The 15,733-nt window shown below is 36.4% G+C and overlaps 1 protein-coding gene across 3 annotated transcripts in view; it reads right to left on the bottom strand.

Annotated features, from left to right (window-relative positions):
* The window catches only part of AP3S1 (adaptor related protein complex 3 subunit sigma 1), a 137,491-nt gene that overhangs the window by 100,484 nt on the left and 21,274 nt on the right, over positions 1 to 15,733 (bottom strand). For all 3 annotated transcript variants that reach the window (XM_035013952.1, XM_035013953.1, XM_035013951.1), the window contains exons 2-3: positions 11,996 to 12,087; positions 8,332 to 8,443 (exon numbers count right to left, since the gene is read on the bottom strand). In XM_035013952.1, coding sequence (XP_034869843.1) covers positions 8,332 to 8,443; positions 11,996 to 12,087 — 204 coding nt within the window. The remainder of the gene's footprint in view (positions 1 to 8,331; positions 8,444 to 11,995; positions 12,088 to 15,733) is intronic.

Here is a 15,733-nt window from a genome sequence, read left to right as displayed (position 1 = left end):
CCGCAGCACCCACCTAGCATAATTTCCTCTGCAATAAAGGGAAGATCACGGGATCTTTCTTCACTTACGAATTCTTGGCTTACAAGTTCCTCCAATTAGGTCGCTCTCTTAGCAGATATCTCTATCATCATACAAAATTCATCCTAAGCCATTACACAACATAGAGGATAAAAAGATTAACAAATTCTCATAAAAATGAAAAAGGAAAGATAAAAGGACTTCTTTATCCAATTCAATTTGCATACTAATGAAATAATACTTTTATGTGCCTTCCTTATAACATGCTTTAATGATAATGTTAGCTAAAAACCACTGACAACTACATGTCAGTCATTTAGCCATGAGCTTCATGTACAGTAACTTTTTTAATGCTTGCACCTACTCTATGAGCGGGTATTATTACTGTCACTCCCATTTTGCAGGTGAGGAAAATGAGAGACAAAGATGTAAAATAACTTGCCCAAAAGTACAAAGCAGGGTGCCTGGGTGGCTCAGTTGGTTAAGCGACTGCCTTCGGCTCAGGTCATGATCCTGGAGTCCCGGGATCAAGTCCCGCATCGGGCTCCCTGCTCGGCAGGGGGTCTGCTTCTCCCTCTGCCCTCTTCCCTCTCGTGCTCTCTGTCTCTCATTCTCTCTCTCTCAAATAAATAAATAAAATCTTTAAAAAAAAAAAAAAGTACAAAGCAGAGGCTGAATGGTTTTAACCATGACTAGCTTGCTTTGATTCACTGATCTTTCTAACAACCCCATGAGGTTTATAGGCAGCATATTAAAACAGGCATACTTGGAGTGCCTGGTTGGCTCAGTTGGTTAAGCGACTGCCTTCGACTCGGGTCATGATCCCAGGGTCCTGGGATCGAGTCCCGCATCGGGCTCCTTGCTCAGCAGGGAGCCTGCTTCTCCCTCTCCCTCTGCCTGCTACACCACCTGCTAGTGCGCGCTCTCTCTCTCTCTCTCTGTCAAATAAATAAATAAAATCTTTTAAAAAAAATTTTAAAAATGGGCATACTTTACACAAGTGAAAAAATTCAAGGTCTATAAAGATTAAATGACATGCTCAATATCATACTGCATTCGCAGCCATTAAGTAAAATAATTTCATAAAAGCCAGTCTAATGTTCAGGACCGTAGTAACAACAGATGCTATACGTGGAGCTCTAGTTTAAATACATATGGTAACACCATGGTCAAACATCTTTTTAAACCTAACGAAAAGTTCAGCTGTTAGCTCTCCATTTTTTCCTGACTGCAACTGAACATGCTGATGTAACTGTTACATGTGGTACAGAAAACTGTAACAGAATTTGGAATTATCTAGTGAACTTCTATGCCTCCCTTTATTATTAGCTTGGCATAATAAATTAATTGAGGACAATATGACTGCTTATAAATAACTCAAACAACCAACATTAATACTTAATGAACTTTTCGTTCTCACTCTGTAAATATTTTAACACTTCCAACGAAGACATGCTACAGCAGAAAGACTAAAAAAAGCCAGCCACCAGCTCTGAAATACACTTATATGGCAGTTGATATCACATTAAAACAGTACATATCAGAAACAAAAAAGGATCACTTTTTTTTCCAACTTACAAAGAATTAAAAAAAGAAACAAAAGAAAACAAGCTGATTACTCACTTTGGTGACAGAGTGGTACAAATTCCACATGGAATTTACTAATGATGCCTTCTCTCAGATTTCACACAAGATATAAAGTCAAATCTGGGACAACATATGCATACCTTAGAAACATAAAACCTTTGCATAAAAATACATGCTTTCAATGATCATCTAAATGGTATTTCAATATTCAAAAAAAGCAAACTTAACATATGTTTATTAATTATATACTGATATTTAAGTTTTCTTGATCCATTCTTTAAAGAAATGCAAGGCCAAGAGGTTTTGATCTAAACTCTCTTGCTTTATAATTTTCCATTTCTACTTTTTACATTATACTTGCCTTCCTCAAAGCTAGAAGATGGACAAGGCAAGAAAATCAGTTCTAAATAAGCTCTGATTAGCTGTTTCATGAAACCAAAGCAGAAATAATGAGCTAGTCCCTTCCATCTTTGTTCATTCGACCAATATTTTTAGAGTGACTGACTCAGGCATGCTCAGCACTCCCTTGTAAGTACTGAATGATCTACGGTGGTCGCAGGGGAGACAGCAACTACAGAACTTCCAACATGTTTGTGATAGTGGTAGAATTAGTCCGTGCAAGGTAAATTACAGAACTTTTTTTATGACATATCAACATGTGATAACTCTATTTCATCTTCTCATAAAAATACTTCTAGCCTACATTAGTAATGGAAGATGACACAATTCTCCTGAAATCCTCTTTTCTGTGTCTTACCTAACATCAAGACCAGTTATCAACATTTGAACAGCAATGGCTAACACGTTTTACAAAACACAAGACCTAGTTTCCACTTTCCACAAACACCTGATAAAATCTACTTCAGATACAATGTAGGATATTTGTTCTTTGACAACTCCCCATGTAATTCTCTTTCGAGATGTAACAACTACACTATCTGCTATCATAACCATTAAGATCACCCACAGCATCAAAAAATAATCATTAATGATGGCTTAAATCCCAGGATACAAGCATAAAATACTGCCAATTTGTCTTGAAGAAAATTCACATTTGTTTTAGTCTTTCTTAAATGAAATCTTTCTCTTCAATGCAGAGTGCATTTTGAACAGATTTCTTTTTTCCTCCTGTAACATTAGTAGCTAGCTCAGAAAATAAAGTATATGCCCACCACTCTCCTCAGTAGTTGATAATTGAGAGAGAAACAGAAAGCAGTTTCATATTAAAAAACCATTTTCTAAAAAGCACAAAGCTTCTATGAAATAACAGTGCAATAAATTAACTACTACTTACATGGGATAAACCAAGAAATGTGTTAATGAACAAAGATAAAAGGATGCAATATAGGGTTCTGATCAACTCTTAACTGTTACTAATCCATACTTAAGTAAAAGTTTGCTTCTCTTTTTTACTAGAAAAGCCTTTGGGAAAACAAAACACAGCTTAGCAGTGTTTTTCAAGGAGGCCTCAGGAAGAGAGTATCTATCCATGGGATCGTGAGGCATATTCATCTCAAACTCAAAATTTCTTTGATGGCTCCTCTTACAGGTGTAAATATTATAAAAATTTCTCTTCTACTTCATAATAAATACATGTTTATCTTAATATATATATATGTTTATCTTAAAGGTATTTTCTCACCACCAATTAAACAATGAAAAACAGAGCAAGAATGTCTGCCATGATTACTTTGTGGTTTCTTTTTTTTTTTCTTAATTTATTCTTGGGGTTCATGCATGTGGATTTCCAGTCATGTGACTCATTTTTTTTTTTTAAAAGATTTTATTTATTTATTTGAGAGAGACAGACAGCAAGAGAGAGAACACAAGCAGGGGAAGTGGGTGAGGGAGAAGCAGGCTCCCCGCCGAGCAGGGAGCCCAACGTGGGGCTCAATCCCAGGACCCTGGGATCATGACCTGAGCCAAAGGCAGATGCCCAACGACTGAGCCACACAGGTACCCCATATGACCCAGTTTTAGGGAAGTTTTAATAATTAAGGACTCAGGGGTACCTGAATAAAGATCCAGCTTTTTGTAAAGAATTTCTCCCTTTTAATTTTTTTCATTTATTTATTAATTTAAATTCAATTAATTAACATATAATGTACTATTGGTTTCAGAGGTAGAGGTTAGTGATTCATTAGTCTTATATAACGGCCAGTGTTCATTACATCACGTGCCCTCCTTAATGGGTATCACCCAGTTACCCCATCCCCCCATCTTCCTCCCCTTCAGCAACCCTCAGTTTGTTTCCTACAATTAAGTCTCTTATGGTTTGTCTCCCTCCCTGGTTTTGTCTTGTTTTATTTTTTCCTCTCTTCCCCTATGATCCTCTATTTTGTTTCCTGAATTCCACATATCAGTGAGATCATATGACAATTGTCCTTCTCTGACTTATTTCGCTTAGCATAATACCCTCTAGTTCTATCCACCTCACTGCAAATGGCAAGATTTCAATTTTTTGATGGCTGAGTAATATTCCATTGTGTATATATAGCACATCTTCTTTATCTATTCGTACTTTGTGGTTTCATGTAGTTCAGATACCTACCTCCTCCTCAAAACCTAGTTTAAGAATTACAGATTGAGAGTAATCTGGCATATTAATAACTCCATTTATCACTTGTCTTTTTCTTTTCATTATTAACAACACTGGATGCCAAAAGCCTTAATCTAGCCACTTTTACTATTTCTACGCTTTGGTACTCAGAATTACTACCAAAGTTTTCTGCTTTAATTCCTTATTTACTCCATCATACTAACTAGATCTCAAAGCATGCCCCCTTCTTGCTGATTTCAGAACCATGAAACTTGTTTGGGACAAAAAACTTCCTTTTTATGTGCAGCTTTCTCCAATCTGCTACAATGTGCCTACACCATGTGCCTGTTTTTGCCCTGTCTGGGGTCAAGAAAGAGAAAGAAAACAAGTGCAGAGCATTCCCTCATGATAATCTTAACCCAATACAACTATCTGTAGCAGTTACATTTGTTTATTGTGTCAGAATTAATTTGTTAACTTTTTATGGAAATATCACAAACAGAAAGCACAAAAATCTCAAGTGTATACAGAGCTTCATGATTTTCACCAATGTAACCAGTGCTCAGATAAAAACACAAAACAAAGTATTACTAGCATGTGGCAACTATATTTTATTTTTCTAACTAACTCTCCTGCTTCTACTCAGCCTTTAGGTTTTGTTGTCAGTTATTTTACATAGAACGCTAAATATTAGGCACTAAATACATTCATTCAACAACTGTATGTTGAAGGCCTACTACATGCCAGGTGCCTTTCTATGCCCTGGGGATAAACTAGTGAACAAAATAAAAAAACCTGGCCCTCAATGAGCTTATATTCTTGTAAGGGTAAATGACCATAAACAAGATAAACTAAGTCAAGTATATAGTATGTTAGATGGTGACAGGTACTAAGGAAAAGAAACTTTAAAAGCAAGAAAGGAGTTAGACTATGTCAGAGAGGGAACATTTTTAGAAAAGACCAAAGAAAACCATATTGAAAGGTGACATCCGGTCAAGAGCTGAAAGAATGATGGAGCTAAGGAACAATGGGAACACCAAACAGAAGAACAATTTAGGTACAAAGACCAGCAAATACAAAGGCTCTAAGGGAGAAGCATGCCTGATGTATCTGAGAAACAGCAAGCAGGCCACTGGGGCTGGAGCAAAAGGGCAAGGAGTAGAAGATGAAGTGAGATAAGCAGAGGGTAGTAGAGAGGGGACTCAGAGCTTGTGGGGCCTCATGGGTCTTGTGTAAGGAAGCTGGCTTTTACTTTGAGTGAGAAGGGAAGCCACTAAAGAATTCAGAATGTGAGATATGACCTATTTCAACAGTATCACTGGCTGTTTTACTCAGAAAAGATGAAAGGAAGAGACAGTGGATGCAGGGAGAACAGTTGGGAAACTGCTGTAAGAGTCCAGGCAAGAGCTGGTGGTGGCTTGGACCAACGCGGTCACGGCAGCGCAGACAGCAGCATGTGGTCAGATCCTGTACCCCCACTAGGCTGCTGAAGTAGAGGTAAGAGAGACCACGAAACTGGAATGAAGCAACTGAAGAGATCCAAGAAAATCAGGCATGTACAGCATCCTAGAAGCCAGGGGAAGAAAGTATTTCGTGAAGAGATGAATAAAGAATCTTAATCAAATAAAGAAGGACTGATGAGAACCCTTGGATTCAGCAAAAACAGAGTGGAAAACCTGAAAGGAGTGTGTTTAAGAGCAAATGGAAGAAGAAATATTTGAGACAGTGTACAGACTTTTTTTTTTTTTTAAAGGCATTCTGACATAAAGGGAGGGAAAGAAACGAGGCAGCGGCTGGAGAGGGAAGGACAGGACTTCTTCTTTTAAGATGGGAGACCATACAGCAGCTAGAGGAATGACCAGGAAGTGAGAGGAAAAAGGATACAGAGGAACGAGGGAGAACTGCCAGAGCCACAAGGAAGAGACTAGTACGTAAGTGGATGAAGTTCTCTTCTGACAGCTTCAGTTCTCTCATCGAAGGAGGAAGCAAGATGCTAGAAGTGTCAGAGCTTTGAGGAAGGAGAAAGCAGTTGTCTAGGAGTCTGGGAGGGGGATGGACCAGGGAAATAGGATTACTGGGGAGCACTAAGGACTCACTGAGGTTAGAGATCATAAATATAAGGGGAGGGGAACCTGGGTGGCTCAGTTGGTTAAGCGACTGCCTTCAGCTCAGGTATGATCCTGGAGTCCCGGGATTGAGTCCCACATCGGGCTCCCTGCTCAGCACGGAGTCTGCTTCTCCCTCTGACCCTCCCCCCTCTCATGCTCTCTCTCTCCCATTCTCTCTCTCTCTCTCAAATAAATAAAAATCTTAAAAATAAATAAATAAATAAATAAATATAAGGGGAGACAAGTAGTCAGGTTGTTTTTTTTTTCCTCTAAGTACGTTTAGAAGTATGGGTACGATGGGGCACCTGGGTGGCTCAGTCGTTAAGCGTCTGCCTTCGGCTCAGGGTCCTGGGATCGAGCCCCACATCGGGCTCCCTGCTCTGCGGGAAGTCTGCTTCTCCCTCTCCCACTCCCCCTGCTTGTGTTCCCTCTCTCACTGTCTCTCTCTCTGTCAAATAAATAAATAAAATCCTAACAAAAAAAAAAAAAAAAAAGAAGTATGGGTACAAGGAAGGAGCTGAGTGTATACAAGACTATGATTACCATGACTGCCGGTGGAATTTAGGCTGGGAAAGGAAAGTAAGACAGCAGGAGGATGAAGGACAGTGAAAAAATGCTAGATTCGAAAGACTGAAGGTCCCAACAGGCTCAAGGAATTAGTGGAGTAACAGAAATTGTGATATGAAAAGATAAGAGGTGGTAGACAGAGGGGAAACTGTGTAATTGAGACTACGGAGGGATGGCAGTTTGGATAAAAACAAGGTCTAGAAATGAGCAGCGAGGTGGGACAGAGGGCAAAAATACAATGAAGAGGAATTCCAGGTCTGAAGACACCAGGGTACTGGAAGAATTATCCCCATGAGTACTGAATATTGAAATCACCAAGAATTAGAACACGAGTAGGATGGAGTGAGTGCCAGTGAACTAAGACTACAATCTGTTAGGAGCCAGTTCCCCATGAGTCTGCCAGTTATGCACATCACGTGAGCAGAGGTGCAGGCTGTCATCACTGCAGACTGTCTTTGCAAGCAAGCTTGTATAAGCAAATAGCCCTGAAAAATAGAGTATCTCTCTGCAAAGCAAACGGTAGGTTTATCTACACCCATGGAAGATATGCTCTTCCTCCAGGACATGGGCAGACATGATTCATGTCCAATATAAAAGATTCCAGTTCCTCTCCTATAACTCAATCCACTGTGGGTACAGGTATCACCTGGCCCTCTTCAAGTCACCCTTGGGTGACTGTGGAAATTGGGACTTGGGGAACCAGGGTAGTAAGCAAATGCTGTTACTATGTCTACTGCTTGTGCTATTTGGAATAAGTCCTTTGATTCCAACCCAGAAGTCTCCCGTCTTCTGCCAGCATCCATGATACTGTGGTAGTTAATGTGCAAGCAGCTTGCAAGGAGGGTAAATCTCAGACCTTTGAAAGTTTTTGATAAAATCCCCAATGAATAGGAGGTGGGGATGAGAGATTACTCAAACAGGGTGGGTAGAAGGTGGTACAGTTTAAAAATAAGAAATAAAGTTTGGAGGCACTTTAAAAGAGAGAATGGTCTGGAAAAAGCAATGAGAAGCGAACACCTCAAGGCTCAGCAATTATGAAGAAAGCAGGAAAACCGCTACTACTTGAGATGGTTATAGGTAGTGTCAGTAGGGAAGCCCGACTCAATTTAAAGCAAAAAAGTAAAGGCAATATTAACAAAGAGGATGAAGATAAAGAGGAATTTGCTTATGATTGACCTTGAGTTCCAGGGACATTATGAAAGATTTTTGGGAGGCAGGGAGGGGTGGGGATCAGATTTGGATGCACATGGTAAGAGATCCATGAATCCTGGACTTTTTGCATGACTTACATGAACAGGAAAAAAAGGCATGATGAAATTAGCTGTGATTAATCTTAATCAGATTAAATTTGCCAATGTGTTTAGTGTCTCCCCTGACCCTGTTCGACTCATCCGATATCTACTATGGAACAATTTCTTTCTTACCAAACAGAACATCATTTTAGAAAATTTAGAAAATACAAGTTTTAAAATATATAAAGCCACAACTGTTATTAAGACAGTGTTAACTTACTTGAATTAGATCTAAAATGCCAAGTTCACTTTCTGAAGAATCCACACAGAAGACAAAATATAATGTTGCATAATGTCTATAAATCAGTTTGTTGTCAGATCCTCCAATTAACCTAAATGACAGAACAAAAATCAGAACGTTACAGCAATAAAATGAAACACATTTTCATTACCTCAAGCAAACTGACAATTTGTTTAAAACCGTTCCTAAGATGTTTGGGCATAGCATTTAAAGGTGTAGCATTCAGGCACCTGGGTGGCTCCGTCAGTTAAGCGTCTGCCTTCGGCTCAGGTCATGATCCCGGGGTCCTGGGATCGAGCCCTCCACTGGGCTCCCTGATCAGCGGGGAGTCTGCTTCTCCCTCTGACCCTTCCCCCGCTCGTGCTTTCTCTCTCTCTCTCACTCTCTCTCAAATAAATAAATCTTTAAAAAAAAATAAATAAATGAAGGTATAGCATTCAAGTGAAGTTAGAGACTTAGTGAATTAACAGGGCTGTTTTCTTCAGAGATAACAAATAAAAGAAGCTGGTGCTTCATTTTAGTTCATTAATTCATTAAACTATCTACTGAGTACCTACCATTTGCCAGGTACTGATAGTGGATAAGGAAGAGTAAACAAATAAATAAGAATGATCAGGGTAGAAGGCACTACATAGAGACTGAAAAAAGGATGCTGCTGTATTGATGGATTTGCTACCTAAGATGGGTTCTTGAGAGTGACATTTAGGCTGAGAGCTAATGATAAGGAGTTAGCCTAAGAAAAAACTGAGAGAAGAGCATTTCAGGCAAAGGTGCCAGCTAATAAAAAGGCCAGGTCATCAGGAACAAAATATGTATGTCCAAGGAAGAGAAAGAGGGTGCGTGGATAAGAAAAGATCAGTAAACAAACAGAAGTAGGCAGGAAACCAGGTCACAGGGCCTTTTTAAGTGCTTATTAGATTTAACTCCATAAGTCACAGTAAGTTGTACAGCTTAAGACTGACTACCAACTAGGGAGGAAAAAAAAAAAAAGAATGACATTTCTTAAGTTTTAGAGAAATTTACCATCAAAATCTCCAAAAATACATTTTATTTTGAAATATAAATGCAAAAAACTGAGATAAGAAATACTCAATTCTTTCATCAAATATTTTTATTTACACTGACTGGAATGCCAGCATTTTAAAAATAATTTAGTACTCATTCCAAACATATTTTTCTAGTTTAGCTATTTCACGGTTACATTTACAATAATTAGTTTACCTTCTCAAAAGACTTTTAACACTAATATAAAATAAGAATCAAGGCCAAATATCATCAAAGTTAAGTGAAGACTCAAACAAGACAGGAAAATAGCACCTATTTCTTAACTCTGTAAAACTAACACTGAATTTACAGGTTCAGACAAACAACTTCTGTAAGTACCCACTTCTTTCATGTCTTCTTATAGCAAAAGTGGAAATGATTTTTGACAAGAATTAAAAATTACTACTATGTTAGACATATTTCTAGAAAAGATATTCAATTAAAAATATGTATGTGTAATTTAAAGAATCTTTGAGATGATTTTTATAGACTATGATTCCAATTGTTCCTGGAAAGCCACAAAAAAGAGCACTAACAGCAGGATTCAGTTCATCCTGAATCAGCAATTTAGTGATTATCTTAAACTTTTGTTCGGCTCTACTGTAAAAGAAGACCAAACTATTGAAAACTATTAGTTTCAAAATGACTATCAATGCCATTAAAAGAAAGCAAAGATTTAATACATAACATGACAAGTACATACTTTGCCTTTTAAAATGTAATTTTATCTTCAAACTATAGTGCAATACTGATAAATACTGATTCAAACTCTTGTATGGAATGCAATATACCATATAAAACCAGAGAATTTTAGAACTCCTCTTACTTTAAATACTTCATATTACAAGGGGGAAAACTGAGGTACAAGAAGTGACCTGACCAAAAAAAACAGCTTGTTAGTCACAAAACTAGGACTGAATCAGATGTGTAGCCTCATCTCTGATGCAATGTTTGCCTTCTACTTTTTGTAAGCCTGGAAAAGAATGATCACAAATTTAAGCCCTAATTTCTAGTTCACACAATGCCCTGCTTAGAAGAGCCAGGTTCTTGCATGACCACCACATATGATGCACTGTGCTCGGTGACAAGTTCCCTACGAGAGGTTAAAATGCTAAGATGAAGAAAAGTGGTAATGGCAAAACAACTCAACTCCTGCAGAAGTGTGACAGAAATAAAGTACAATTAAAATACAAAACACAGGGCGCCTGGGTGGCTCAGTTGGTTAAGCGACTGCCTTCGGCTCAGGTCATGATCCTGGAGTCCCGGGATCGAGTCCCGCATCGGGCTCCCTGCTCGGCGGGGAGTCTGCTCCTCCCTCTCCTGCTCCCCTCTCTTGTGCTCACTCTCTCTCTCAAATAAATAAATAAAATCTTTAAAAAAAAAAAATAAATAAAATAAAATAAAATAAAATAAAATAAAATAAAATACAAAACACAAAGCAGGTACATCTGTCTCAACTCTTAAATTGGGAGTTCTGGAGTTAATAGCAAAATTTATAAATTGTAAGTGTGTATTTGCAAATTGAACTGCAGCATGATACAACCCTTTAAGAAATGCATGTAAACTTTCTACGTGATAAACAGTAATTTATGGTCAAGTAAGAATGAATTTTCTATTATCCAAACTATTTTTCATAATATACATCATACACATTAAAATACAGAAAAGTATATGTCTCTCTGCTTCATATGTAATTTTTTATAAGGGGGCTCAGCCAAAGTTTAGTTTTTGACTTGTCAATGAAGAAATATCTTATTAAGAAATTGATTACATAAACATAAGCAAAAACATTAATAAAACTATTTGAGAGCAAAATGTTTTCATGGAACCCACTAATTTAAAAGTATTTATTTAAAATAGTTGGCAAGCTAATTATAACTTATTTATATTTATTCATTTTAAAAATAGAAACTCTATTAGCTGAATACTACCTATATACAGATATTCCTATATACAGATATTCCTATATATAAATATATATACATGCACACAGATATTTATTTGAAAAGCAGATTTCAGTCTCATTTATAATAATAAAATAAAGAATGTAATATAAATTTTTATGAACAGGTCCATTTAGCCTAAGGAATACTCTCTAGTCATTAAAAAGAATGAGGTAGCTCTAAATGTGTTTATATGCAAAACTTTTAAAAATATTAAGTGAAAATTAGCAACATGCAGACCAGCATACCTAGTGTGATCCCGTAAGTAAAATTTTTTAAGGTTATACTTTTGTATGTTAGTCAATGAAAAATTAATTTTCTAGAAGGATACACAAGAAAGTGAGAAAGACTAAAGTCAGGAGAGGGAGACTTAGTTTATAATTAATTTTACACGTCTCTGAAATGTTTGAATTTTTGCCATATGAATATACAACCTTTACATAAAATGCTTCTGTAACATTTTTTAAGAAAAAAAAAAAAAAGACTGCGTATCTTAAAAAAAATTCTTTAAGTTTAGATTTATAGCTAACATATGTGATAATTAATCTCCTAATCTAATTCATCAAAATTAGGCAATTTTTACCATAACCAATTAAACAGTATATATTTTAATCACATAGTCAAAGATTAGAATGTCCATGAAATGCTTTACTTACAATCCTCCTTCTAGGAAATTACAAACATTTTCATCTCTCTTAGATACCAAATGGAATGTCTCCCTGATGATTTGCTGTTGTGTATCTTCACTCTGAGAAAGAATAATTTATATATGTTAGGATTAAATTTCTAGGTTTAACAGCATTTTAAGAATTTTAAAAGTAAAAGGCAGTAATATCTGTCAGGGAAATTCATCAATGAGAGAGGTCCTTGGAGAGCTAACATATCACATCTCACAGAAACAAAACCCATCATTTTTCGATGTAAAAACAAAAAACAAAAACAAAACAAGACCAGCATTTTATAGTTTGCTGCTACAATAAAACTAACATTTCTAAATTTCAAAAACCAAGAAGAAAAATACTAGACAGATGAATTAAAGACACTAGTAAAAGGGACACTAGATATTACCTAGTCAAAGGCCATCGTTTTACACATGAGTAAACTGAAACAGAGAGGTAAAGTTATAAATGATTCATGCAGCTAATCCATATTTTATTGGAAGGAAAATACCGAAGTTTAGAGCTTCCAATTAAGTTTAAATACAAACTGAGATGAATCCATCCATATTAGCCATACAAGCATAGCCTAAAACCAAAAGTTTGCTCAATAACTATCAAATTCACCGAGCAGTTCACATCCCAGTAAAAAAGAGTCAGCTTCTCAAACACTGCAATAGAAAACTGGGCACAATCACAAATAGGAATTTCACAGGAAAGGAAATATGATGGTCCATAAACAAATGAAACACATGGGGGGCCTGGGCAGCTCAGTCAGTTAAGTGTCTGAGTCTTGGTTTCAGCTCAGGTCATGATCTCAGGGTCATGAGATCGAGCCCCACCTCAGGCTCCGTGCTGAGCATGGAGCCTGCTTCAGATTCTCTCTCTCCCTCTCCAGCTGTCCCTCCCCTCCTAAAAAAATGAAAAGATGTTAAACCTCGCTGGTGAACTACCAATTCAAGTAACAGTAACAGTGAAATAACTCCACATGCATCACATTAGCAAAGTGTAAAAGTCTGACAATATCACATGTGGACAAAGATGTGGAGCCAAAGAAACTCATCCCACCAAGTGGGAGGGTAAATGGTATCATCACTCGAGGAAACAGTTCTATAATCCAGCATCTCCATTCCTAGATACTATACTAAGCCATATAAAACCACTGTTTTTGAAGATTAAAAACAACAGAATATTGGCAATTACATATACATAATAAACTGTGTACCAAGAGACGTGTGGAAGAATGTACCTCAAGGCATTGTAACAACAAAAAAAGCTAAACTTGCCCAAAGGTCCACCAATCACAGAACTGATAAATTATGGTATATTCACAGAATGGAATCCTGTAACAAATAAAAATTAAAGTAAATTACATCCATAAATATGAAGGAGTCGCAAAAACTTTTTTTTTAGGAGTCTCAAAAACTTAATATGAAAAAAAGAACGTATCTTAGCTTGGGCTACCATAACAAAATACCACAGACTAGGTGGCTTAACTAACAGAAATTTGTTTTCAAGATTCTGGAAGCTAGAGATTCGAGATCAAAGTGCCAGCATTAAAAAAAATTTTTTTAAATAAGAAACAAAGTGCCAGCATAGTTGGTTTCTGGCGAGTGCTCTGTTCCTGGCTTGAAGACAGTTTCTTCTCATAGTGTCCTCACATGGTGGGGAGAGAGAACAGAACAAGTTGTCTGCTGCCTCTTCTTACAAGGGCACTAGTACCATGAGGGCCCCACACTCAGGACGTCACCTACACCTAAGTATCTTCCAAAGCCCCAGCACCAAATACCTTCAAACTGGGTTAGGGCTTCAACATTTGAATTTGGGGGTGACAGGGAGACACAACTCAGTCTATAGCAGGGGGAGAAAATCAAGTATCAAAATGACATGTAATCATTCAACTCATAAAAATTTCAAAAACATGCAAAAGTAAATATTATTTAATGATACACATATATGTAATGAAAATAAAATTATGAAGAAAATCAAGAGAATGATTAGCAAATTTCAAAGTACTGGTTTCATAAAGACTATATTCTCTAAGCACACAGCAGTTAGGTAAAAGAATCAATAATTAAAAGGATTTTTTAGGGGCGCCTGGGTGGCTCAGTTGGTTAAGCGACTGCCTTCCGCTCAGGTCATGATCCTGGAGTCCCGGGATCGAGTCCCGCATCGGGCTCCCTGCTCAGCGGGGAGTCTGCCTCTCCCTCTGACCCTCCCCCCTCTCATGCTCTCTCTATCTCATTCTCTCTCTCAAGTAAATAAATAAAATCTTTAAAAAATAAAAAATAAAAAATAAAAAAATAAAAGGATTTTTTAAAAATCCCAAACAGGCATTCAAATTGGAAAGAAGTAAAACTATTTGTATTCACAGATGACATCTGTGACAGATTGATCATATATCCAAAAAAGTCTAAAGAATCCATAAAAAAACTGTTAAAGCTAATAAACAAGTCTACCAAAGTTCGAGATACAAAATTAACCCTCAAAAATCTGCTGTATTTCTATACACTACCAATGAATAATCCAAAGGGAGACCTAGTCACAGATGCTGCAGAAATCTAACAGATAAAAAGTTAATATGATGAACATAATAAGCCAGTAAGTTTAAAAATCTAAGATGAAGTGGCAAAATTCCTTAAAAATAAATAAATAAATATAATAATAGTAATAATAATAATAATAATAATAATAATAATAATAATAAAATGGTCCCAAGGAGAAAGAGAAAAACTTTAATAATCCTATTATCATAAAGAGGATAAAGAATAATTTTAAATCTCTCCACCAAAAATAAATCAAGCCCTGATGGCTTTAACACCAAGCGTGTCCAGTGATTCAAGAAACAGATCATTCCAATTTTACACAACTCTTCCAAAGCACAGATAAAGAATTAACATCCTCAATTCATTTTCTGAGCCTAACATTGACACAAAATCAGACAAGGACTGTATGAGAAATGAACACTGCAGGCCAATCTCACCAAAAAACATAGATACAAAAATATTTTTAAAAATTAATACATCATGACCTAAATGGGTTTATTCTAGTAATGTCAGGTTGATTTATTATTAGAAAACAGACTGATGTAATTCTCTACATTAACAGATTGAGGGAGAAAACATAGGTCACTTCAATAGATGCAGAAAAAGCATCTGATAAAACTGAACATCAATTCTTGAATTAAAAAAAAAAAACTCTTGGCAAATTTAAAAAAAAAAAAAAGAACTTTCTCTAACTAAGACTATCCAAAAAACACCTTTTGCAAACATATTCACAAAATGTTTAAACAATTTCTTCCTTTTAAGATCAGAAACAAGACAGGTTAACTGATAATGGTTTTCCTATTCAGTGCCATATCAGCTGTCATCAGTACAAGAAAAACAAGAAAAATAAATAAGAGATAAAAGAATTTGAAAGAAATAAAACTGTCATTCACAGAACTCAAGATTTTCCATGTGGAAAATCTAATACAATTTACACAAATGTGTTAAAATTAACAGATATAACAAGACAGAGCCAGCACGCAAAACTGTTGCAATTCTAAACTTTTCCAACTGTCAGATGGAAAATAAAAATTTTAAAAGATACTACATACAATACCATCAAAAAACACGCAGTGTCTAGGAATAACTGAAACAAAAAATGCAAGACTTCTATGGAGAAAATACAAAACTTTACTGAAAAAAATTAAAGAAGAGTTCAGTAAATGGAAAAATGCAGTGATTATAGATTGAA

This window comes from Mirounga leonina, unplaced genomic scaffold (genome assembly GCF_011800145.1).
Source record: "Mirounga leonina isolate KUSES-001 unplaced genomic scaffold, KU_Mleo_1.0 Mir_168, whole genome shotgun sequence".
In the NCBI taxonomy this organism is placed as follows: domain Eukaryota; kingdom Metazoa; phylum Chordata; class Mammalia; order Carnivora; family Phocidae; genus Mirounga; species Mirounga leonina.
This window is presented reverse-complemented; position numbering and strand designations above follow the sequence as displayed.